The following is a 26,750-nucleotide window of genomic DNA, read 5'->3' on the forward strand; positions in this document are numbered from 1 at the left end:
TCTAGGGCAACGGCGCTACCCGAACTGCCAAACCCGGGCACTTCGAGGGAAACATTTTACTTTCACAGTTCGCCCCCGCCGCCGTTAGAGGTCTTCAACTCATATCGCTTAGTCAAGGTTCAGTGAGTCCGGGAGGTCGTTTGTCAACAGATTGGCGCCACCCTCTTCTGCCTGAGGCTTCTGGAGGCTAGTGTTGCCAAACCTAAGTCGAAATCAATGCCTCACATCCTCCTTTGTGAAATTTCGAAGATCCGCAGTTCTAAGATTGTACTTCAAAATTTTTTGTTGAAGCTGGCAACCAAAACAGCGCAATGTTTACTGCCATTAATTTCCCGTTTAGCCACTTACGTATATAGTTGTAATTCCAAATGAAATTGTCACATTAGAGCGCGCAAGAAAGGGAAAAAATGGTCTCCGACAAGCGCTTAACTTCAAATTCATACGACGATCTAATGTTGTTTTGTTTTGATTTTTTTTCTACTCTTGCCCGAAGCAAGTTGGTTGCAACTACTAAAAGGTTAAAGCATGCCACAGTAAAGCGCCTCTGATTATTCCGAGATATCTACAAGACGCGCTCGGATCAGTAGGCGTGAAATTGACGAAATTACTCAAAATCATATCGGTTCTGCCGGTCTGCCTTTTCTGAGCTTAAGCACTTGAATATGTAGTAGGCAACGATTGTAGATCGAAAAATACTCTACTTTTCAAGCCATGGAACGAGATGAGAGTTGTTACAATTTTGTTGATTGCAATACTTTCTGCCGATTAAAAGTGGGAAGGCTTATGGGGATTTTTTTTTTTTATTATCTGACGGGTTTGCGCCGGGGGTCTTCAGATTTTCCCCAAAATTGAAAATTTGGTTCATTTTTGCGACTTAAAAACACATGCATTTTTTTCAGATTTCTAACATTTTTATTTTTTGAGTTAGCTTCGGTTAGATTTTTTTGTAAATAAAAAATAACCATTTTTCAAAGCTACATAACTCTGTTGTTTCTCAACGGAAATTATAAAATAGCACATCAAAATGCATTGAAATTTTATCAGCTTTCTAAATAGAATCGTTGAAAAAAATTAAATAATGACCTTCAACATGAAAAGTTGTAAATAAACTTTAAATGGCGTCTAAAAGTACCGTCTGCACCACCGAATATTTTGCAAAAAATACCATTGTATAGCTCGATTCATGATGCAACTTTCATCTGAAGACACCAAAGTGGGCCATTAACACCTTGAAGAGTTATGAAAGAAATAATGACAATAAATCTCTTTTTTGCATCGAAAACAAACAATGATCGAATAACTGCACTCACATATGGAGATAGCAAGTACTTCTAACAACATGGAAACAAAAGAACTTATCGAAGCTGGTAAAAAACACTATTTTTTCGTCCTTTTCAGACTGCCCCTACTCGCATAACAGTCCCATATGAATCTTCGTCATTTTAGGTCAACATAAGGCTTCAACATAAAAGACTTAAAAAGAGGTTTTGTTCTAGAAATTTCGAAAAAAAAATATCAATTCGGGGCTGTCCTATATGAAATATACCTGAATAACAGTCCCATATGTGAAATACCACGGATTTGGTTACTTTTCAATGTTTCTTTCGGCGAAATAATCTTTGGTTTATTGCTTTGAATCATTTAAACATTTTTTTAACTCACTTGATGTCGAATGATGCACACTAGTTTTCGAAGTCAGGTCTGACTTACTTAGGAATCACTTCCTGAGCGAAAAACTATCGGATGCAATAAAAAATAAATAAAAAAAAATTCAACTTACAATGTGGAGTTCATGATATTTTTTTGCAAAAGTATGTTTCTTTTTCTGACAATTGCATTTAGAAGTTCAAAAATGATCAAATTTAAGTCTTAGAAAGTAGCTTGGTGAGAAAAATATATTTTCTATGGGACTGTTGTGCTAGTAGATTCGAAAAAGGTTTCAAATATGGTCGATTAACAGTCCCATAATGAATAAAAATGGTGCTCTCGACCTTACCAAAAACCCAGTTTCAAAAATTTCAGGTCTAACGATTTATTATGACAACCTTGAAACGATTTTCGTTTATGCTGAAAGTGGTGGTCACAATTTAAAAATATATTCCAAAACAGAAAAAGCTGATTGTCTCGCTGGCTTATTTTTGTATATGGGACTGTTATGAAAGAAGGGGCGGTAGATTGTTGCAGCTTAACTGAGGTCATGTTATATCCAAAAATTTAATAACGTATTCGTTTATACCCATTTTTGCAGCAGGTCACAACAAGTTATGCACATTTTACTGTCATTTTTAGAAGTTTATGCGCTAAGTTTTGCATCCGTAATTCCCCAGATTTGATTTAAAATGGACGGTGGAACACTGAAGATTCGTGTGTGAGCGATCGAGGTAGCAAAACACTGACGACGAATTATATTCGTTCTAGTATGGTAAACCTCAAAACTGGGCGAATGTAGAAAACGAATATGGTAAAAGTATCATATTTTCATCATTTTACAGCCTGGGCTGGCCATACTAAGCTCTTCGATTATTTCTACAATATTTGTGCCATTTTCTCATACTTTTTTGATCAATGGGAAAGGATTTTGGTGTCCAATCACATTTTTGTGATCCCAAACACAGGGACTGAACCTTCTACTATTGGCATTGATTATGCTTCACAATGATCTTTGATCGAAAAATTAATAAGTTATATAGTATATGACCAGGTTGTAAAAGCAACATTCTCTTTATTAGTTATATCACATAAACAATACGATACTCAGAATTTTGGTTAAAATTTAAAGTCAGTTTTGCTGCAAACACTCTACAAAGCACGAAAAAGTAGTGTTTTTTTACCAGCTTTGGTAAGTTCTGTTGTTTCCATGTTGTTAGAAGTACTTGCTATCTCCATATGTGAGTGCAGTTGTTCGACCATTGTTTGTTTTCGATGCAAAAAAAGAGATTTATTGTCATTATTTCTTTCATAACTCTTCAAGGTGTTAATGGCCCACTTTGGTGTCTTCAGATGAAAGTTGCATCATGAATCGAGCTATACAATGGTATTTTTTGCAAAATATTCGGTGGTGCAGACGGTACTTTTAGACGCCATTTAAAGTTTATTTACAACTTTTCATGTTGAAGGTCATTATTTAATTTTTTTCAACGATTCTATTTAGAAAGCTGATAAAATTTCAATGCATTTTGATGTGCTATTTTATAATTTCCGTTGAGAAACAACAGAGTTATGTAGCTTTGAAAAATGGTTATTTTTTATTTACAAAAAAATCTAACCAAAGCTAACTCAAAAAATAAAAATGTTAGAAATCTGAAAAAAATGCTTGTGTTTTTAAGTCGCAAAAATGAACCCAATTTTCAATTTTGGGGAAAATCTGAAGACCCCCGGCGCAAATTGTCAGATAATAAAAAAAAATCCCCAACTCCGAAGTGTAATCTAGAATTTAGAGTAAGGTTACCCGAATTCTTCCCGGACGTATCAAAACCGAGCAAATCCAGGCAATTTAGTCTAAAAACTTGGTAGAATCCGGGCATTGGACCTCAGAATTTGGTCATATTCATCAAATTATTAAAAAAAAAAAACAAGTGGAAAACAGTTGAAACATTTTGTTTTCGATCAAAAAAACCTAAGTAAATTTGAATCATATTTTCGGTGTTCAAAAAACCGTTCATGATTATTTAAATACAACTTGCTAGAAAAAGGTTCATTTTTAAACGCAAAAATCGCAATTAGATTTAAGGTTTTTGTTAGATTTGCAAATGAAGTGAAAAAAAATCCGGGCAAAAGTCAAGCATTTTTCAACGAAATTCTGACATCCGGGACCGTCCGGACTTTTCGTCCATTTTGTGTCAAAAAGCCAAACAAGTCTGGATAAAACTGGCAAGCTTAATTTAGTAAAGATTAAATTACTACAGCAAATGGATTTTTTTTAGAAAACAAATTTTAATATGAATTTTGAAGAATCTAATCAAAGAGCATAATAGAATTCAATTTGATAAGAAAAGTGATGAAGATTATTTTATTTGTACAATATTTAGTTATGAGAATCCGAATTTAATTTTTTTTTAAATTCAATTTTTTTCAGATTTAAAAAGTAAAAGCTAATTTAATTTATAGTATGACACGTTTAGTAAATCATTGAAGGTTTATGTTAAAAAAAGTCTAGGTTTGAAATTACTAATTGAGTAAATATTACAGATTTAAATAAAACTCAAAGACGCCACTACGAATCTTTTATCGCAGTTTGGAAAAATTATTTAAAAAATCATGATGAATTCAAAAAGAATATTTAAAAAAAAGTTAAAATAAATAAAACGGATTTTTATATTTTGAAGCGCATTTCAGGTGCAGGAAAGGACAAATGATTCAAACAATAGGGGAGAGTGGGGATACTTGATCCCCTTTTCTTATTTTGACCATATCTTTTTGGAAAAATTTAGCAACTCGCCGTCTTTGACATTTTCTGACAGCTTGTAACTTCAAGTTTCTATGCTCCAAAAATTAGATCGATACTTGAACCCGTTGATTAACTAGAAGCATTTTCGTGGGAGTAAAAAAATTGAGATTTTTCTGAAGTTAGGGGAGACTTGATCCCCTATTGAAGGAGACTTGATCTTTTATTCAGGAAGCCCTAATCCTTGTATAAAAATCAAACAAAACCCCAAGATAGAATGTTAATTTACTATTTTGGTCATGTTTGTTCTCATTTCACGATTTATAGCAGACATAAGAAGAAAATTCTATAACTTTGTCTCAACGCTAATAACATTGCATACTTAAAGGCGCAATTTTTTATAATTTAGAGAAAATTAATTATTTTTGCTCTTTTCTTCAGAAAATTGTTTGATAAATATTAGTTTTTGGATAAATATTAGTAATTTCGTAATCAGCAATCATAACGATCATTTCAGAAGAAGAATACGCCGTTTGGAAGGGGGGATCAATTGTACCCAACTCTAGGGGATCAATTGTACCCATAATCAACATTTTAGAAAACTTTTTCTGAAAAAAGTTGAGAGTTTTCCATTCCTTTGAAAATATGGCATTATGAAGTTCATTTTACGCTCGAACGATTGATACATTGGAACAAATATTTTTTTCATAATTTTCCCATGTAAGGAACATTTTAAAGTGATGGAAGAAGATCTTCAAGTTACATTTTGTGAAATTTTTCAAACAAAGTTCAATTACTCAAACAATTATTTTGTTAAAAAATTTTAAACTACAAGCATTGTTATTTTGCTCATTTTGGCACATTTTTCTAGAACATTTGATCTTTGTAAGACATTCCAGTTTCGAGATATGGCTAAGGAATCAAGTATCCCCAGGGATCAAGTATCCTCATTCTCCCCTACATTTACGGATTTACAGTCTTCAAACAAAATTGTGCTTTCAGAACACAATAATTTTGCATCGAAGAGCAATGGAGAAACTATTAAATTCCATAAAAAATGAAATTATTTTTTATTATTTGATACCCCTCCCTCCTTCCAGTGGGGAAAAAGGAAGGGGAGAGGGGCCTATCTTTAATTTTTTTACATAACTGGAGAACAAATCAAGCAAATGGAACCAAATTTGACATGGGAGGATAGTGGAATACGAGAAATAGTTCTAAAATTATTTCAGACCCCTCCCTCCTTCCAGTGGAGATACAAGAAGGAAGGAGGGGGGCTTTCATGTATTGTTTATTGCATAACTTGAACCCTATTCGAGCAAATGGAACCAAATTAGGCTTGGAAGGGTATTTGGGCACGATAAATAGTTCTATGAAAATTTGGTACCCCTCCCTCCTTCCAGTGAGGAGATAGAAAGAGCGGAGGTGGCTCCTTTAAAATTTTTCAGCATTACTGGAAAACTCATGAGGCAAATGGAACCAAATTTGGCGTGGAAAGGTATTTGATTACGAGAAATGTTTCTATGCTATTTAGAGAACCCTCCGTTCTTCCAGCCGAAAAATCTTAGGGGAGGAGGGTGCTTACAATTTTTTACATCACTCGGGAACTTACCCAACAAATGGAACGAAATTTGGCTTGGGAGGGCATTTGAGCAAAAGGAATGTTTTAGTGAATATTTGGTTCTACTGCCTCTTTCCAGTGGAGTGATTGGAGAGAGATAGGGAAGGCTTCTTTACAATTTTTCGCGTAACTCGAGAACTAATCGAGCAGATGGAAACAATTCTGGCATGGGAAAGCGTTTGGATACGTAAAATCGTTATTTGCTTATTTGAGACTTCTTTCTCCTTCAATTGAGGATACAGTTAGGGAAAACGGGAGCTCACATACGGTTGTTTTACATAAACTAAGATCTTATCTAGCAAATGGAATCAAATATGACATGGGAACAATCATATGATCGAGCTAATGGAACAAAATTTGGCATGGGAGTGTATTTGAATACACGGATTGTTTGATCTTGATCCCCTCCTTCCAGGTAAAGGATAGGTAGGAAGAGAGGCTTCGATACAAACTTCATAGCAAAACTCGACAACTATTAAATCAAACGAAACCAAATTTGGCATGAGAGGGTATTCAAGCACAAGAAATGTTTTTCCGTTGGTTTCGCAGCCCTCCCTCGATTCAGAGGAACGATATAAAGTGGGAAGAGGGTCACTCATACAGTTTTTTTTTAATATTTCGATAACTAATCGAGAAAATGGAACCAAATTTGCATGGGAGCATATTTGTGTACGGGCAATATTTCTTCGATTGTTTGAGACCCCCTTTCTCTTGCCAAAAGAGAGGTTTTAAGTTGGAAGAGGTCACAAATTTTTTGAATAACTCAAAAACTTATCGAGAATGGAGCCATGTATGACATGCCATCGTATTTGTTTTGAAGAAGTGTTTTTCTGATGTTATGAGACCCCTCTTCCTTCCATTAGGGATATAGGAATGGGCAAGAGGCTCACTCTCACAATTTTTATAATAAAATTCGAGAAAGAATAGGTAAAATGAGTGTCCTCAAATAACTAGGTACCACAAATTTAAATAATTTTGAATAAGATTTATTCTTACAGCAATTTTGAACCAAAATGCGTCTTATTTTGTTATTACAAATTTTTATATTTTAATTATAATTAATGACAAATTCAATTCTTAATGCGGTACACTAATTATAAATATTGAATTTAATTCCAATTAAATTTGATTTAACAAGCTTATTCCAAAATTTTTAACTACCTATCGCTTCAACATAAAAATTTTGATGGTTGAGAGTTTTTAAGACCTAGCTACCAAAAATTGTGAATTTAAGTTTTGTAAGCTTACTTGAGGCTTATTTTGCCATAAAACTAAAGTGTTATACGCGCTATAAAATGAAAGTTCTCAAACATGCTATAAAATGGAACACATGTTCGACCATAACGGTTTAGGTCCTTGCTAGCGGAACTTGTTCGAAAAAGATGGTGGAGAACAGAGACAATAATATTTTATAGCAAGGTTTTATGGAAAAAATTAAAAAATTACATAAGCCATATTCGTTTTCATCCTGGTGGTGCACCGGTAGTGCACCAAGTGCTGTCAAAGCGTTTTTTTTATATGAAGATGACAGCAGTTGGTGCACAATCATTTTTCCACCAGATGAAAACGAATATGGCAATAGATATTTAACGGTGTATGATAGAGTGTCCGTTTTCCGTCCATTTTTGCGTTCCGGGAAATCGGGAATTCTTCCCGATCGATTATGATTTTCATGTCAAGATTTTGAGTGTAAGAGTTTTTTTCGAAATCCCGTCTCAAGTATCAAAGTTTCTTTGGAGAAAAAAAAATATAAAAAAACATTGAAAAACGAACCCAAAATGGTTTGAATCCCCAAAAGCGTTTTACTCATTCGTAATGATTTCTCAACTTAAAAAAAAATCAACCCAGAACTGCTCCAGTTATCAGCCTTATATATTTCACACGATTTTCGGAAAGTTGTCCACTTACAAGCTAACGAGTAAATTGCGCAGGTAAATTGTTTATCTGTTGTTTTTTTTTGTTCTGTTATTTTAAAAGTTTTTTGTTTACGTTTTGTTGAATATGTCGCACTTGTTGTGTTTTTGCCGCTTTCATTTAGTAGAACACGAGATTTTGTACATGGTTGATTCGAAACGCTTTTTTTTTCTCTAAATTGGAAGTAGAATCTTTTCGATTTATCTAAACAAATAATAGGGAAATCTAAACTTTAAGAGAAAAATTTAAATGGATATGTTTATCTATTTGTGGTGGGTTTTTTTCTGCGTCTGAGTTAAAATCTGCTCCCAGTGGGATGAGTTCCAGGTTCACTTCTAAAAACGGTGTATAATTTGCACTTTGTTGTTTCTAAATGTTTTGTTTGGTAGATTTTGGTTGAATGGTTTTATGAGCCAAGTTTAACACCAGTGTTGCCAGATGAAGTTCCAACCGGAGGTTTGGGCTGGTTAAGATCGCTTTCTTATTCACAAGAGCGTGGCCAGCATTGCCGTTATCAGCAGAATACCGAGATGGCTAGCCAGAACCCGACCGGAGCTGGACCATTTCAAACCGGAATAGTTGATGTTCGGGACGCGTTGTTCTGAGAAAAAAATTAAATTAGATTAGATTAAGTTAGATTATGTAACATAGAAATGCAATGCATTGACTAAAATATTTTTAAAATTAACATACCTTGATGAAAACCATTGGAATAGAAGAAATTAAAAAGATAACAAAAATTTGCTAAGGTGGCAAAACCAACATCGACAAGCAACTAAAGTACACTCAGTAAGTAACCGGGATAATCGATTCTAAAAAATAAAATAAATAAATAAATAATAGTTAAAAGAATTTAAAATCAAAATTAAATATAAATTTAACAAAAATTTTTTGATTTAGTAGTGTAGTCAAGAAAGGACACAATGATATAAAAAGATTAAACAATAAACACTCACAGGAATGTACCAAGCAACCAAAAGTCACATATTTACTTAAATAAAAGCTTCGAAAGTTACATATTGGTTGAAAAAGAGAAACAACTGGTCATTTCCCTTGAGAACCATTGTAAAAAATATGTGATTCAATGAATTCATCTAAGCTTCATAAAACTCACAAACTTTCTAGTCATAATAATATTTCTGAACGAAAACGTTTTCCGATTACAGCAAATGCTTTTTACAAACTGGGGAGCATGAATTTCGTTCATTAAATGATAATTTGAAAAATTTTCTTTTAGATTAACAGATTTTGAATCATTAAGAATATTATCCTAACTGGATTTATATCAGTTGCAATGCAGAAATATTTTTATAGAACCGTAAATCAAGTGCTCTTTTAAAATCGTTATGAAATTATGCAATTTATAAACAGTTATTAATTTTATGGGAAAAACTTATAGCCAAACTTTCCTTAATTTGGAACATGAGATTGAACAAACTTTAAGTTGTTCTTACTAATTTTATTAACTTATGTGGGGCATGCTTAATCCGTAAGAACGATGTCATACTTAAAAGATATAAAATTATGAAATTCAGAACTTCTTGATAGGATATTGAAAAATCAGTCACAACTCATGATACAATCTTAAAATGAAATAATTCCCCAAGCATCAGTAAAATACTTTTAAATCATTTCATTTGGCATCGTTTGGCGGTTCTTAAAATAAGTAAAAACTTTAACATCTTAGTGTTTATTTAAGAAGGAGCGTATTTTATCTTGCTATCGATAGACCCCTTGTCACAAATTTATATACCAGAATACCTTTAAAACTGAATAATGTTGCTGAAGACATCAAATTTCTATCTCTTCATTCCTGGGCGCTATTAATTTCGTACAGCTAGATTGATGTTCTGACATTTGACATTTTTATCCCATAGTCAAAAGAAAAAAATAATTCAAATAATGTCTGTTATTGTCAAATGTGAAAAATCATGAGCACTCGAACGGACTTGATAGATTGGCGAATATGTATTTCTGGCAAATCAATGATAAATTTTCACGAACATCACCAGTTATTTTGACTTCTGATTGAAACGCTAGACAGAGTTTCTGCGCTAAAATATCAGAGTATTGAGCAAATTTAAAGAAATTTTTAACTTAAATAAGTTTTAACTGTTTGTAAAAGCTTACGTTAAAAAGTTCCACAGCCTTCACAGTTTGAAATCAGTGATTGATTTTGATTTGGGATTGTATGTAGCATTCTATGTAGCACTTATATAGGAAAAAAACACGTGCACTGTGAAAAAATTTTTTTTTTTTTGGTAATCGTTCCGAGTCTTAATATGTACATACGTCGTAAGTACAGATTTTGGAACCAATTTTTTCCCAATGCCACAGATGGAAAAGATTTTTTTCATATTGAAAGTACAAACGTTGAGATGAAGTCATTTGGTTTTCCATAGTTAAATTAAGTCCAACAACAGATGGTAGATCTGGAGTCCATAAACTCGATGAAATTTGAATGGAAGCCTTGGAATTGCCATGCGGAAAGTTCCATGCGACTTATGTCAAAGCATACGGAGTAATTTTTCCCAGTTTCAACGCTACCTACTTGAGCTAAAACAAAATGAAATGAAAAAAAAACCTGGGTTCGCAAAATGAAGTGTTCCCAGTATTCTTCCAAGACCATACAATCTTCAGTTAATTCTGTTGAAATACATGCATATCTACACGATTAGCAAGGTTCAAAGGTTACAAAAGCTGATGAACTACAGTTCTGTGTTTTTGAGAAAAAAAATCCCCTTTCTTTGAATTAATACCAAAGCTCAGAAATGTATCATTTATTGATTTCATAGAGAAGTCATACAAATCTCTATAACTTTGGTTCTCAAATTTTAATCAGTGAATTCTGTTAAAATGTATAGTTCTAAGCTCTAAATTCTATAAAATTTATACATTTTTCTGTGATTGTGGCAACTTTGATGCACTACAAAAAAAAAACTGGACAAGTTTTAGGATCACCTCTTCGAATGTCCAAGCTTGGCTTCACAATCTAATCTTAAGGGTAGGGTCGGTTAAACTCCCCCATGAGAGTCCAGGAAAAGCAAGCAAGGTATTGTTTTCTTCACTCAAATTTTTTTTAATATCAATAAAATTTTGATGATTTGCCAAATGATGCCAAAATTTTAACACTTGTTGATTGAAATTCAATTCTGAATATTAAATTTTGAATGAAATTAAACACATTCCGAAAATTCTGGGTCCATACTATCAAAATCAAAACTGTAATTCTTTTTATTTCATATTTCGGAATCTGTATCCAGTTCAGGGTTCTTGATTTTGAGTTCGAACCATCATTAAAAATTCGATTTAAAAAGGTGATATGAAATCCCGGTTGAAATTTTCTCAATCCTTTCTGTCGTAATTTCTCGATCCATTCGGGATCCTCGGGTTTGTCCATTCTGAGAATGCTTTCAGTTTAAAAATAGTTAAAGCTAGGTACGCTAATTTTATAGGGTCAAATATCCGAGCGTCTGAGAAATGGGTAGAGCCATGATGAATCTAAATATGGTGGTCTCACTTTGGCAAAATTAGACGAGGGTTGGATGCGGACGAGGGGGCGAAACGCAGCCGAAATTTGACAGCTGGCTGTTTGGCTGGCTGCTGGCTGGCTGGGATGCCAGGTGCTCTGATTTTGTGTAAAACACGAAGTTTTGCCAATCATCAAAATATTGCTAAGACAAAGATTTCGCCTTGGTTTTTGCAAATATAATTCATAGAATCGAAAAAAAACTACCGGCTGAGTTCCGGGCTGGTAAGCAAAGCTGGAAGACGTTGGACCTATAAACGATGCATATTCAACAATTTTTTCTTCCAAGAGCTGTCTAGAAGCAGCAGAAAGTCATCGAATCGGATGGTAACATGGGAAGGCGTTACATCTCATCGTCCGAGAAGCGGCTGGCCCTCATGCAGAAACATCCGATCTTCACCGAGATGAAAAAGCTGCATCAGGAGGACCTCCGTCTGTTGCCATCGCTGCTCAAGAAGATCCAATCGAGTAATCCGGATCTGTTGGTTATCATTTGGGGAAACCATCCCTGGACCCTCTTTTCCGTAAACACTTCAGCTAGCTGTCAAAACTTTTTTCAATATGGCTGAACATGCGATTTGGCATGTGAGACCACCATTCTAGATTCATCATGTGTAGAGCTAAATCTATGGGTTATTTCTCTCTGGATTTAAAGTAATAAAAGAGAGGACTTTTTATGCAGAACCTTTTGTGCATTGAATGCTTATGGATGATCTGTTCTTAGCTTAGCTTGATTGACTTCTCACATCCATCATAAGTCATTGAACCCAAAATGTCGCCTTAAATTCAGATTTCGATATTCGAAATAATTAGGTACTTTTGTTTTCCATCATTCATTCAATTATCATGAAATATTCATTTTGTATTTGGATGCATATGGATGATCTGTTCTATTGAAAAACTTATATTTTACTCTCTCATCTATATACGTTACAATTTCACCTGAAATTTGTTTCATGTTTTACGGAACGCATATGCTGTTTCAATTTTTTTTAAATAATTATTTTTCGAAAATGACAAATGACAAAAAGGGAATTAGGAAGCATCCTCAGTTTTTGTTTCATAATCAGATTCTAAGTTCTTGAACTTAGTTCTTATGCAGATTTCACAGCTCCAAAACAGCGATTCAGAAATGAAAAATTCGTAATTCGAAATGTACATGTAAAAGGGGATTTACAAGACTATTAGAAATAAATAATGATAATAAAATAATGAATTTAAATTGAAATCCAAAGCTTGAAAATAAAAATTAAATATAAAAGAAAAAAAAATGAAACACATCTTGGCTCAAATTTAAAATCTGATCTGGCATTTTGATTAAGAAATCGTATTAAAAATCGGATTCAAAGGTTAAATTTTGAATTCAGATTTTAGAGATAGAATAAGTATTCAAAACTCAGGTCCAGATTCAGCTCGTAAATGAGTTATACAATCAAGATAAAAATATGAAGTTGACTATTTTGTTGAGGGATTCGAATCGCAAAAGTTTCGAAGACTTGAAATTTTTAATGTTTATATGACTGAAAATCACAATTATCAGATAGAACTTCAGTTAAAATTGCAAGTTATGTTTAATGGAAAATTCGTGTTTTATTGTAAGAAATGTCCTCAACAGGATTTGATTTATTTTAAATTTATTTTCTAAAAAATTCGAAAATCACAAATGTGAACAGCATGTATGTGAACAGTATGTGAAAAGCAAAGGACACTGATTCATTATTTACAAAGGAGTCAAATGCTACAACGTAATGAAAGTAAGATTGACAATTTAGAAAACGTTAAAGCACTACTTCTTATTTAGGAATTTCTTACACATGTGCTTCTGAACGTCTGTTATACGTCTTGCTTCAATACTTGAATTGAGTCTTGAATTTCTTTTATAGTTTGAAAGATTTTAAAATTAAACAAAATTGAAAATTTTGACATAAATTTTCAAATTTTAAAAGTTAAATATTGTAATTCACTACTGAACACTACAAAAACCTTTAAATATTAGGAGTACCATGCCACGTTTTGTGAACTTACCGTACAAATTGACTCGGGACTCGGCGTGTCCAACCTTGTTCGAAGCCTTGCAGGTATAATCACCGTAGTGCGAACTCTCGACCGAGTGGATTTTGAACACCGAAGTCGTCACGTCGTTCGGTTGGCCAGTTTGCGAGATTCTAAAATAAAATTCAAAAACCTTTAATCCAACCATTCTTTTACGAAAAGTTCCGGTAATCTTACGAATACGATCCCCCGCTATGGATCTGGTGGCCATTTTTGTACCAGGCAACCGAAGGCGACGGGAAAGCCTGCACGATACACTCCAGCTCGATGTCGTACTCGGTAGCCTGGGCCACCTTCGGCCTCGGGACGGAAATGACCGGCGCAAATTCCACCTCCAGATTGATCGTCTTGGTGTCCGGTTTGCCGACTCCGTTATCGGCAATACAGTAGTACGTTCCACGATCTTCCTTGGCCAGCGAGCCGAGCACCAGTTCGGGTCCGCTGTACGTTTGACCTCCGATCGGCAAGATGGCACTGTACTCGCGCTTCCAGGTGATGCTCGGCCGAGGATAGCCTTCGGCTGCGCAGGTCAGCTTCGCGTCCTCACCCTCGGCCTTGGTCACCGTCGTGGCGATGAGGTTCTCCTGCAGAATCGGAGGATGCCGAACCTGCAACTCGACCGTGGCCGTCACTTTGTTGGTGCTGTTCACCTGAATCTGGCACTCGTACAGACCGGCATCGGTGTTGACGATGTCGCTGATCTGCGAAATAGAACCGAAAGGGGAATGGGAATCGAATCACAAATTTCAGGCTATGGTTGGGGTGCAATCTCGTCCTTCATCCGACAGCATCCAAAAGAAAAGGGTTGCGATAATTAGAACTGCGTCCAATGGTAACAATATTAATCCCATGGGGATTTATTCCGAATTGAATTCGAGACGAACTTGAACATGCGTGTTTGCGAATGCACACAAAAGAGGGAATGCTGGTCAGCTATAATGAAGTTATTAAAATGCATAATTGATGGAAGGCTCTTGCCCTTTCCGATGAACAGGATGGAGTGTATTGTTACCATTTCTTCAACAAACAAAAATTAAAACAAATAAACCTACTGTCAGTTTGTACTTCATGGTGTCGTTCTCCTTGTCATTGCCCAGGGTAAACCGTTCCTCGAAGACGGCCAAAGTGCCCCCCAACGAGATGGTGTTCACGTTCTGGGACCGTTCCCGGTTCGTTTTCTGCCAGCCGACCGTGAACTTGCCCACGTTGCTGATGTCGCATTCCAGCGTCACCGTGTCGCCGATGTCCTTGATCTGCTCCGGGCTGATGGCGGTGATGGTGGGCGTCTGTACCTGGCCGGAACCTGGGAGAGTAAAATAAGTCGGGTTGATAATCAGGATATATAAATAACAATTTTCACCAACAATCAGAAGAATATCAGGATAGTGTCAATATTATTAACACTTTATCGACTGGGGCCTTTTGTGAGAATACACAACACAGTTATTGCTGGTAAATTATCTTTATTTTATCTAGTCCTACTATGTCTCTTAGTTTACACGTAATAGTTATAAAAGTAATGCAATAACAAAGTTTTAGGTAAAGATTTTTTTTGAATGAACGTAATATGCTAAAACTTTTACTTCACCCTTCGTTTCATAAGTTAACAAATTTGCAACAAGTAATGTATGGAAGAAATGAAAAATCGTATTTTATTTTAATTTATTATCTTGATGTACTCATCATTTCCAACTGTAAATAATGGTTTTTAAGGAAAAATAAAAATTCATTAAATTAAGTGTTAAATAATAGTAGCACAGATGAACAGATGTACAAGCTAAACTAAGGGAAAAAAACTAGATACCTGAATAAAAGTTTAAAACACTTTCATTTCAACAAGCCGATAAAAATTGAAAAAAAACAGTTCCACCTGTTGCGGCGATAAAAAGTTACGAATCAACTTTTGAAGGACCCAATTTTCAAAAGGGCACAATCGTATTTGATTAAAAAAATAAAACGACTTTCATTTTAGCGGAATAGGCGGATTCAATTCACGGAAAAAGGCGACTGTTGCTTCAATTATTTCAGCTAGTCAATCATCAAAGTGTACAAATTGATTTTTCGCATTCAACCATAAATATAATAGAATCTTCTACAAACTTGTGATTGGCTTTACGCAATCAACAATGAATAGAATGGATTCAACAGTAATGGTATGATTAATTCAACTGTAAACATGATAGATTCAACTACAATTGTATGATTGATTTTAAGCATTTAACTATAAATATAATAGATTCAACTACAAAGTTGTGATTAATCTTACGCAATCAACTATAAACATAAAAGATTCAACTGTAAATATGATAGATTCAAGAACAATTGTATGAACTTCAACTATGAATATAATAAATTCAACTATAAATTTCTGGTTGAGCTCTCACATTTAACTAATGATAGATTCAACTGTAATTGTATAGATGATTCAACTGTAAATATGATAGGTTCAATATCAATTGTATGATTCATTTCTTGAGCTTAGCTTGAGAGCTTAGATAAACCGTACATTTCAGTAGTTGCTACTCCGTGATTGACAAGAACCATCAAAATTGCACATAGATCCAAATAAATGGAGCTTAGGATTAGCTTACCATTTTCTGTGTGCACGTTTCGAAGGTTCCTTATCTTATATGGTCAATAACGGCGCCGGCCACGTCCTTACGGTTCATCGGGGAAAGGGAAGGATTGTTAGTTCGACTTCCGTTGCTACTAGAGACCGAATACACCTCTAAATCTCCACGGTCGTCACAGGAAGGGTGGTTTGTTAGTGGGGAAGGTAAATAAGATCTGGATTCCCTTTGGAAAGGGATGTGATCAAAGCAAAGTTAAAAATCGTCGCGTCGCACACTATCAAGTACATCGCGTTTTTTTTTAGAGAAAGAACGTCCTAACGTGGCATTGTCATACTCGTACAATGTACCGGTGCAACTCACCGAATTTTACCGCGCGCTTATAACGAGAAGAGCAAAACATCCTAACGTGGCATTGGCATACACATTTAGCACCGGTGCAATTCACCGAATTTTATCACGAGTAAAAACGTTCTAACGCATTATGCAAACGGGGAGAAGAAGAGAAATAAATTGGAATTTTTTATATTGAAATCATCATACACGTACAAAACACTTTTATCGCGCGCTGTAAACCACGAGAAAACATGTCCAAACGCGGCTTTGCAATGTACGTACGAAATAAAACGCGGAAAAATTATCCATCATCGAACGCTGTACAAGCCTTCGATTTCACGGCGGGTAGGCGTCCTACGTACCTAACAATTCACTTCTAACAACTAACTGCCGAACTTAATATCTCTCAAAATCGTAGCAAGAAAATTTAATCTGTCAGATTCACATATTTTAAGCAATTATTAATAATGTGGTTCGAGTTTGAATTGAAATGAAAAATAAATACTTATCTTAGTATCCAGTTGTAAGACTTTCCTTAACTTCTGTGGGGAACGGTATCGGGTGAAAATACACAACTCGTCGTCATCAAAAAGCCATAAGGATCATCAAATTTTCATGAACTGGCAGCACAAAAATATTGAGCTTTCTTCAAAAGCGCTGTAGATGCGCCATCTCCATTTGAAATTGATGAGTTTTCGGAAACCCATAACAGCGCCATCTCGGGAAGAAAATTTCTTGAGAAAAAAGGCCTAACAGCGCCATCTTATATCAAACAATTACTAGCTACTTTTCTAAAGGCTTTTCGAACTGCGGCCATTTTCGCTTCTCACAAAGAAAACAAATCATACAAATATTAAAACATAAATTGCGCTTCACAGATAACACTTTTCACTGGAACTTCACAACTCTTCTGAACACAATATCTTCAAAAATAGCTCCAACAAATAAAACTCAACGAAAAACAATAAATTCACCGTAAAATCAACCTTTTTTTCTTCCTCTTGTGGGAAGTAACGCCATCAACACAGGGCAGAGATGCCAATCCCCCTCAATATCAATTGTATGATTCATTTCTGATATTAAACTCTTAATATCATTGATTTTACTGTACTTTCATGATTGGTGAAAAAAAATTGTCCAGCTAGCTAGACTGAAGCTAAGAATAAGGTATTTGTGCGTAAGCGTGTAGATTTGCAGCAACAGCGAAAAAAATGATAAAATATGAGCGAAAATGTTGAAGCGACTATGTGCCAGGTAAGTCCATGGACAATTAATTCTTCCGGTAGTTCCGGCATCGCAAGGACAAGATTTGCAGCTAAAGAAGGATCTTGTTGTACCTTCACCGCTGGAGCAAAACATCGTACCTGATGTCCGCATCCGCCAGTTACGAGACGAGGAAGTCAATCACCAGTCGGATGGCGAGCAAAGCCAGCAACCCGAATTACTTCCGGAAGTCTGTTGAGTGGCTCAAGAAGAATGTCCTTAGGCCAGAATATTAAACATTTGACTCCGACCTGAGGCCAAAACCTCGAAAACTGAACATTTGATTTTCAGTTAGTTTGAACTCATTCCAAAGAGTACATATTATCAATATAAAAATTGTATTTCCGTTTTCATTTTTCTGAGTATCCAGTTTAATCAGCAATAGAAAATAGGAAATTATCGTTAAGAGATAAAATGAAGAGCTGCGATAAAATTTGCATTTCTTTTTGTTGATTAATTATTTTCGAAATATATGCATTTTAAATATTTAAATGATAAGTTTCCGAATATAAAATAAAATGAAACCATAAGTTTTTGTTTCAAACTAAGATTTAATATTTTTTTAACTCAATTCTTATGCAGATTTAAAACAAACCAAATCTTCAAGATGATAACCCCTAAATCTGATTCATCATTCGAAATTTATATTTAAATTTAGATTCGCAAGTCGGATTAAGGATAAATAATTCTGAAATGATGAATACAGATAAAAACAAAAAACATCAGAATAAAAAAAATTATGATCGCGGGCTCTCAAAATTTTTGGCTTATATTCGAAAATCTGAATTCAGAAATCGTTATTTTTTGTTCATTTCAGATATCATATTGACATTTAGAAACAGATACATAACTCAAGCTATGAATTCAGGTTCACAATTCAGAATTCAGTTACGATAAAATTATCAAGATGACAGTTTAGTTTAGAAATTCAAACTCCAATAAATAGCCGTATTATAATTTTTATTTTTAGCTCAATATCAAACTTCAAATTGTTAACCAAAATCTGAATGTTTTTAACTATTCAGCTGAAAACAGTAACATAATGAAAGATTTTAGTTAATTTGGCTAGTTTTGTTTAATAAAAAATCCTGGTTTTTTTTTTCAAATCATCCGAAGGATTGTAATTATGAAGATGATATGGAATGAAAAACATATGCGCTGATATAGAAACATTTAAGTTCCCTTAAAAAATTGCTGAGAATTCATTTTTTTTATTATTTAGTATTTTTAAAATTGCAGTTTTTTTATTTGTTTATTTTATTTGCATTGATGGTTAAAATCTTTGAATTTGGGCATAGGTTAGAAAGATTTAGCTTATTTGAGTTGAGCAAAGAATAAGTTTTTTTTTCAAATTTAAAACTTTCTTAAGGGGGGGGTAGGGTCTAACGGGTATAAAAAAAACACCATTTTCACGATTTTTTTCTAGAGCTATCGTTCAAACAAATGTATTCAAATTTTTTGCATTATACAAAGCATGGTTAAAAGAACATTTAGTAATTTTTTCGTAGAAAAATATTGAAAAATGAGCCGGTGACGAAGCATTTTCGAGGATGCCTTTTAGAAAACAGGATTTGCGGTGGACACTGTATCTCAGCACAGAATCATCTGAAGTCAAAAAATCAGAGCAAAATATTTTTATTAGATGTTTTTCTGGACCCCAACGTTTTTATTTAACTTAAAAATATTTTTATGAAATTTTTGTGGCTGTTTGAAGTAAAAACTACGATTTTTCACTTAAAAATCCGCCATTTTTCACCTCTAAAATCTCCCCAAAGTAAAAAAATCAAAAAACAAAAACGTTGGGGTCTGGTATTTTATATGTAGAAAATATGTTCCAAATTTGAAAAGAATCGGATAAGTAGTTTTCAAATGACGATGTCCACGGACTTTAAAAATGTGCTTTCGAGAAAAACGCGTTTGAAGTTTCTGCTCTTGCTTTCTTGCAGTATTAGATAGGAGGAGATAAAGGCCTATAACTTCTACAGTTTTGCTTCAATTGACTTGAAAATTTGACACAACATTCTTGAAATGTTTTACAATAAGAAAATAAAAAAAATAAAAAAATCGATTTTTTTGAAAGTGTTAGACCCTACCCCCCCCTTAAACAAACTAATACTATGTTCAAAACAAAAAAGCAAAGTTCGTCAGATTGTTGACAAGAAAGATATGGGTGAACTATCGATGAAATTAGGCCCCACGGCCTTGATCTGGAGTATAGCGTTTACGTTAACTCCGTATTATGAAGTCTTATTTTTAAACTCTCAAGCTTTAGATCGTGCTATTGGATTTTTCAGCATTTGGCGGGGAATTTCTTTAAAATTTCCTTTCACAAGGGTGTTCTTGAAGTCTGTATCTCATCGTTGAAAACATTGTTTACGCTAGCTATTCATTTTAACAAATGATCAAATCAAATTTCAATTAATGGCTACTTTTCAACAACTTATTTAAAAAAAAATCAAATGAAATAAGCTTGTGCTCTTTAGTGTTTGCTTATCATATCATCATGTGTGATTTTAATTTTATTTTCATGGAATGTGTTCAGAAAATCAATGAATTTATAGTTAGTTCTAGTATTTTTTTTATAGGAATTTAACCAATTCAGGTCATTCTTCCTTATGCTGCTATTTTATATTGAACTGAAATTTTTCAAATTTTAACGTTCCGTGCTCTCATGAAATGTTCGACAAAGCACCCTCCTTTCAAGGTGATATTCATTAAAGATTATACGAAAGAATATGAGATGTACACTCGCTTTTTCGATGCACTTTTTTATGAAATATATTCCTAAATTATAATAAGAATTAGTAAGCGCAAAAACGTGAACTTTAATTGATATCGGATACAAATTAAAACCACAGCAGTGACAGTATCAAAAAAGTGGTCTCGATCGGGTTTAGATTTTGAATTAAAGATTTTTCAATAGAAAATTTTTTCTAAACAAATGAAAATGCTTTTGAAAATGTATTTATCCCAAAATTAACAAAAAAAACCTTTTTTTGTTACTATAAAAAGCGAAAATCCAAAAAAAAAGAAACATTTTTCTAAATTATTTTTTGCGCATAATGTAAATCTTAGTAAGAGTAATCACAAGTAAGAGTAACAACTATTCAAGCTTGATTTTGGGAGCAAAATGTGATCTTCAATAAAATTAAAGTGATGAAATATCTAACCCTTCTAAAGGCAGGGTTGGCAAAAAACAACAACAATTCGACAATTAACAGTTATATCTCGTTTAATTATTCTATAAGTTGAATTATTTCAGTTATTTCTGGAACGATGTGCAAAAAGAATTGGCTATGCAATTTTTGAAAAAAAATTAGTGTTATTAAACGTTAAGGATTTTTGTTAAACAAAATCATAAAGGTAGACTTCTGTGAGTTTTTCAGAGAAAGTCAAGGTAAATCAATTAGTGTCGCGGAGCTGACTATGTAGGAATTTCTTAACTTATCACTGGGTCGTGAGTTGAAGTTAGCTGAGTTGCATTTTAAAATTTGATCCTAAAATTAACCCATTCGAGACGGTGACATTTTTCGAACACGACCCCCAGAAGCGAAATTATTTCTCTTTGATTCGATCAATTTTTATCTGGAAAACATGAATACAATGAAATTTTCAAAATATAATCGTAAATTCACAAAAATTTATCCATTGCAAACCGTGTGAGCAGTTTGCTCCTCGAATGAAAATTATGTGTTTTGCGGCCGAGAATTTTTTTTGCAAATTGTTTTGTTCTTCTTGATTTTAATTGAAAAATTCTCAAATTTGCCTGGATATTGCCAGATTTAGGATTGTAAACTTTGAAATCGAATGCCCGGATTTTCCAAGGTTTTTAAATGAAACATCCCGAAAATGCCCCGACCGAATGAGTGTGGAAAAAATTCTGATAAGCTTAGGTTTGAATCTTTATAGATATTCTGGTCCCAATATTTTTATAAAAATCAAAACTTGTTGCATATAATCATGTTGTGGATTCTGTATCCAGTTTATTATTCTTGATTATCAGTTCGGTTAATCATTGGGGTTAACTTCTGATTCGAATCTTGGTTTTGCATCTCAAACTAAAATAAGGTTCATTTTCCATGTTCGAATTTCATCATTCCGGAATATTAAAAGAACATATTTAAAATAACAAAGCATTTTTAAGATTTGGTTTTGACATTTTTACTCTTTATGTTATGCAGAATTCTAAAAATTTAAAAATGAATATAATGGTGATCCAGTATTCAAAGATCAGTTTCATAATTCGGTATTTTCATAAAAATTTACTATTCTCATAAAGATGACGAATAAACAATTGAAGAAATTGTTGAGAGAATTCATATAGAAAATTTAAGATTCAAAACTCAAATGAGAGATTTCTGATTAAGGATTCCGATATAAAACAACCTTTTTGAACAAAAATAATTGGGAATTGTTGTTTGAAATTTAGATTCAGAAATCGGATTTCAAATTTGGAATTCAGAACTTTTTTCAGCTTAAAAATGCAGAATTCAGATTCGGAATTAAATTCGAAATTGCCTTAAAAAACACAAAACTGGAGAAAACCACTATCGTAAAATAATTCATTTTCAAGATTTTTTCTTTGAAAAATCTTAATTTAAATTTAGACTTTTTTGACAGCATTTTAAAAACGAAATTAATTATTAATTATTTTTTTTGAAAAAATAACTTGTTCTTAATTTTAAGGTTCAGCAAAATTCTGTTAGAAATATATTTTAATGGTTGGTTGTTTAACATTATTTATATTGTTGATACTTCAAAAACAAAGATTTAAACATAAAAAAAAAATCGAATGTATCGAGCTTACAAGAATTGAAAATAATTCTTATTTGAATCCTTAACTCAATCGTTTAACTTTTTTACTAAATGTTCAATATATTTCCATCAAAGTTTTCCTTTCAAATGAAGCCTTCAAGATATCTCATGAATTTTTAAAGCATCGAAAAAACTGGAAACATTCAAGCTTTTTTTTTGCGATAGTAATGATTTGAAATGAATAACTATTAAGGCATGTTGCATGAGGCAGTTCCAACAGCCCTATTATATGGGGAGTGGTTATTTAAACTTTCGTCAGTTTTGAATACATTCGATCTTTCATAACTGTCAAACTAAGCGTAGTAGAGAATGAGAATACTTAATTCCTTTTTCTTATTTTCTTCATATCTTTTCGGAAAACAAGCAGATCGCCGTCGTTTGCATTTATGATAGCGTGTAATTTCAAGTCTATATGCAGTAAAAGTTAGATCGATACATGAACCCATATCATTTTTGTGGGATTGAAAAAAATGTGATATTTGGAAAGTTAAAGGAGACCTGATCTTTTATTAAAGGAGACATGCCCTAAGCTTTTGCAAAAATCATGCAAAATCTAAAGATAAAAGTTCCATTGATTTTTTTTGGGAAATGTTAGTTTTCATTTCACAGTTTTTAAGTGTCAGACAAAAAGAATTCTAAAAGTTGGTCTACTACCCCATATTTATTGCATACTTAAAGGCGCAATTATCTTATTTTCACATAAAAGCGCTTTTGAGTCATTTTAATCAGTAAAATTCTGGATGAACATAAGTTTCTAGATAAATAAAAATAATTTCGTGCTAAGTAATGATCATCATCCCTTCAGAAGAATCTCTTTGGACTCGAGGGATCAAGTGTATCCATGACATACATTTTGGAAAACTGAAAAATTGAGAATCTACTTTTGCTTTAAAAATTTGTCCTTAAGAGATTCATATTCTACTCTACTACGATTAACATGTTGGAATAAATATTTTTAATATAACTTTTTCGTGTGGGAAATGATAAAAAAAAATCTTTTAGAACATTGCAAACTTTTTCCTGGATATTAAATTCCAGGTGGAAATAAACTTCGAAAATATGTGTGCGTTATGGGAATTTCTAGCACTGTATAAGTTGATCTTTATAAAATGTGTGATGAAACATCCTTCATTGAAAAAAAAAATTAAATCTCGTTTTCAATAAACCATACCACGCAGCATCCGCTGCGTGTGCTCAGTAGAGTAAACGAAAAAAAAGTCATTTCAAACCGCGAAGAAAAAATAAACTAGAAGCTACTACTGGGTACTCTCTTCATTGGCCGGATAACCCCCGGGGTAGCTGTTTCGTATCAACGACCGATGATGCCGCACAATTAATTCGCCGGTGCAAAAAGGAAAGCAATTGCTTCCAGTGAAGTGTGCCGCCGTCCTTATCACTTCCTTTGATTCCTCAAATTTCGTTAAGTTGTTGTTGATTTTTGTTTGAATGAATTGTTCGAAAAAAAACACACTTACAGAAGTTCAGCGTCACCGTCAGCAGGCAGATTATCAGAATCGGTCGGTAATCCATGGTTTTTTGGTATTTTTTTTTCCTGCTTTTGGTCCTGACGTTTTTCTTTTTTTGAGGTAAACTTTTTTTTCCGTCACTTCAAGCTTCAAAGGAAATTTCTAACAGAATTTCACACCATGTATCAGGATAGCCACAAAACTATGTTGCCGATGCTTTTCAAGCAAAGGCGTCGCTGGACCTCCCGCCGCGTAAATTTTTAACCTACACACAGGCGCACCCGGCAGTTCCTCCCGAATGGTTTTTGTGGCCGCTGGAATGGGAATCTCCGGTTTGTTCTGTCTCAAAATTTTTAATCACACCATCCAGCCAACCCCTCCCAGGATTTTTTTTTAAATGATGATCCGGTTCACTAGGATGCTGATACCCCTGAAATGTACACACACACACACACACAGTCACATACACACACGTGTATACCGATTCGGGGCGTCCCGATGCTGCTTCTAATTATGCTGCGTAGACGACGACGACCGGCGGAGAACTGATGCTGAAATGTTGGGATGCGCCTAGGATGCTGCCTGCCTGTTCTGTTTGGTAGAAGATGCTCTCTCTGGCTGTTGGATTTTGTTTGCCTGCCTGGCGAAGGAACACGAGACTTCTCTCGTTTTTATTTATGTTGAGCTGCAACGGGAGAATGTTTACAAATTGTGTGTGATAGCCGGCAAAACTACAACATTCATCAAAAGGAAGAATGTGGCGTGGGAGTTTGGGAAGTTTTGTGCTGTGGAAAGTATTGTAAGAAAGATTCCAGTGAAGAGATGCTATTATAACTTAACATACATTTTGACCTTCATAAGCTTCTCAATAAGGATTGAATAGAGAGAATTGATAAATTTTAAACGGGTTGAGGAGACAGTTTGAAAAAAAAATCCTTTAAACTTGTCAAAAGGACAGCTTGGTGAAAATAAAAACTCAAGCAGGTTGAGAGGAATTCATGCAAGTTTGGAGGACATTTTGTAATTAATGTAAAAATCCACGATAAATCGAGTTCGGAGATCAGCTTTGAGAGAATTTAAATTCAAGCGACTTGGGAGGACAGCTTTAAATAAATGAGAAACATCCATGTTAAAGCGAGTTGATAGGATAGGTTTGCGACTTCAAAAATTCGAGGGGGTTGAGAAAACAGCTTGGAATAATTTGAAATAAGTATTCATAATATAAGTTAAGAGAATAGCTTGGCGAAAATTAAAATTGAAATAGATTGAGAGGACAGCTTGGAATAAACGGGAATAATCACCTCCAAGCGAATTGAGAGAATAGCTTGGCAAAAATGATAATTCAAGTGAGTTGGGAGGACAACTTGTATCAAATGTAAAAATCCATCTTAAAACGAGTTTAGAAATAAGCTTGAAGTGAATTTAAATTTAAACAAGTTGGGAGGACAGCGTAAAATAATTGGGAAAACCAACTTAAAGCCAGTTGATAGGATAGTTTTGTGAATACAAATATTCAAGTGGATTGATAGGAAAGTTTGACATATATTGGATTTGTGGTAGTTTGCTTGATGGATTTTCCAAAACCAGAATAGTGATATTTTGAAATTTTCCCTTATCCAAAAGTTGATTCCATTGAAGTAACAAACCATAGAACGTGTTGCTAAGGCTGCTTACGGGCTGTCATGGAATAAAGGGTTGCCATGGTTGCAGAACTTTTTTTTAAATTGAAAATAATAATTACTTTTATTCAATTTGCTCTCTTCAAAGAAAATTCTCACTTGAACTTCCTTGAAAATTCTTTTATATCTTCTTTGAAGATTTTGAAATTTCTGTTTTGCCTCTTTTGAGACCACTTTTCCTTCTCCCTTGAGACCTTTTTTATCGTCTCCTTTGAGACACGAACTTTGACACTTTTTCTACGTCTCTTTTCACCCTTTTCCCATCTACTTATTGTGTATATATATACATGTACCTTGAGTCTTGAGTCTTCTTTGAAACTTTTTAATGTCTCCTTTGAGACTTTTATTAGCGCTCCTTTGAGACTTCTTTCCGTCTCCTTTGAGACGTTTTTCCATCTATTTTGTTACTTTTTTAACGTCTCCTTTGAGATTATTTCCCGTCTCCGTTGAGACTTTTATTACGTCTACTTTGAGACTTTTTTTACGTCTCCTTTGAAATTTTTCCCATTTATTTTGGGACTTTTTCAACGCCTCCTTTGAGATTTTCTCCCGTCTCCTTTAAGGCTTTATCCCGTTTTCTTTGAGGTTATTTTTACGTCTTCTATAAGACTTTTTTCCTCTATTCTAAGACTTTTTTAACGTATCCTTTGAGATTTGTTCCCGTCTCTTCTGAGACTTTTATTAGGTCTTCTTTGAGACTTTTTCTACGTCATCTTTGAGACTCTTATTCGTCTCCTTTGTGACTTTTTTCGATCTTTTTTGGAACTTTTTCAACGTCTCCTTTAAGATTTTTTCCCGTGGTCTCCTTTTAGACTTTTATTACGTCTACTTTAAGACTTTTTCTACGTCTTCTTTGAGATTTTTCCTCGTCTCCTTTGAGACTTTTTTTCTGTCTCCTTTGAGACTTTTTCCCATCTATTTTGGAACTTTTTTAACGTCTTCATTGAGATTTTTTTCCGTCTCCTTTGAGATTTTTTTCCGTCTCCTTTGAGGCTTTTATTGCGTCTCCTTTGAAACTTTTCCCTGTCTCCTTTGAGATTTTTTCCGATATATTTTGGGATTTTTTAACGTCTCCTTTGAGATTTTTTCCCCTTCCCTTTGAGATTTTTTCCCGTCTCCTT

The 26,750-nt window shown here is 33.9% G+C and overlaps 1 protein-coding gene across 2 annotated transcripts; it reads right to left on the reverse strand.

Annotated features, from left to right (window-relative positions):
* Positions 1 to 7,859: 7,859 nt before the first annotated feature.
* On the reverse strand, positions 7,860 to 24,508 carry LOC129742002 (lachesin-like). 2 transcript variants are annotated; one of them, XR_008736501.1, is made up of 6 exons: positions 23,960 to 24,508; positions 14,553 to 14,803; positions 13,678 to 14,201; positions 13,474 to 13,613; positions 8,613 to 8,731; positions 7,860 to 8,520 (listed from the first exon to the last, which is right to left on the reverse strand). XR_008736501.1 is itself a non-coding variant. In XM_055733849.1 (5 exons), the coding sequence occupies exons 1-5, from the start codon at positions 24,012 to 24,014 to the stop codon at positions 8,405 to 8,407; spliced, it is 1,086 nt and encodes a 361-aa protein (XP_055589824.1). In that variant the 5' UTR covers positions 24,015 to 24,508; the 3' UTR covers positions 7,860 to 8,404. The 2 variants fall into 2 exon arrangements, 1 of the variants encoding a protein (XP_055589824.1); XM_055733849.1 differs by lacking the exon at positions 8,613 to 8,731.
* Between the last annotated feature and the right edge of the window lie 2,242 nt (positions 24,509 to 26,750).

This window comes from Uranotaenia lowii, chromosome 1 (genome assembly GCF_029784155.1).
Source record: "Uranotaenia lowii strain MFRU-FL chromosome 1, ASM2978415v1, whole genome shotgun sequence".
In the NCBI taxonomy this organism is placed as follows: domain Eukaryota; kingdom Metazoa; phylum Arthropoda; class Insecta; order Diptera; family Culicidae; genus Uranotaenia; species Uranotaenia lowii.

What these genes read in the sequence shown, in the direction of transcription:
- LOC129742002 (XM_055733849.1), bottom strand. Translation starts at nt 24,014, where the DNA reads ATGGATTACCGACCGATTCTGATAATCTGCCTGCTGACGGTGACGCTG. An exon ending in CCATGAAGTACAAACTGACA is followed by an intron (nt 14,202 to 14,552) that starts GTAGGTTTATTT and finishes TCTATTTCGCAG; the next exon opens with ATCAGCGACATCGTCAACAC. An exon ending in CATAGCGGGGGATCGTATTC is followed by an intron (nt 13,614 to 13,677) that starts GTAAGATTACCG and finishes ATTTTATTTTAG; the next exon opens with AATCTCGCAAACTGGCCAAC.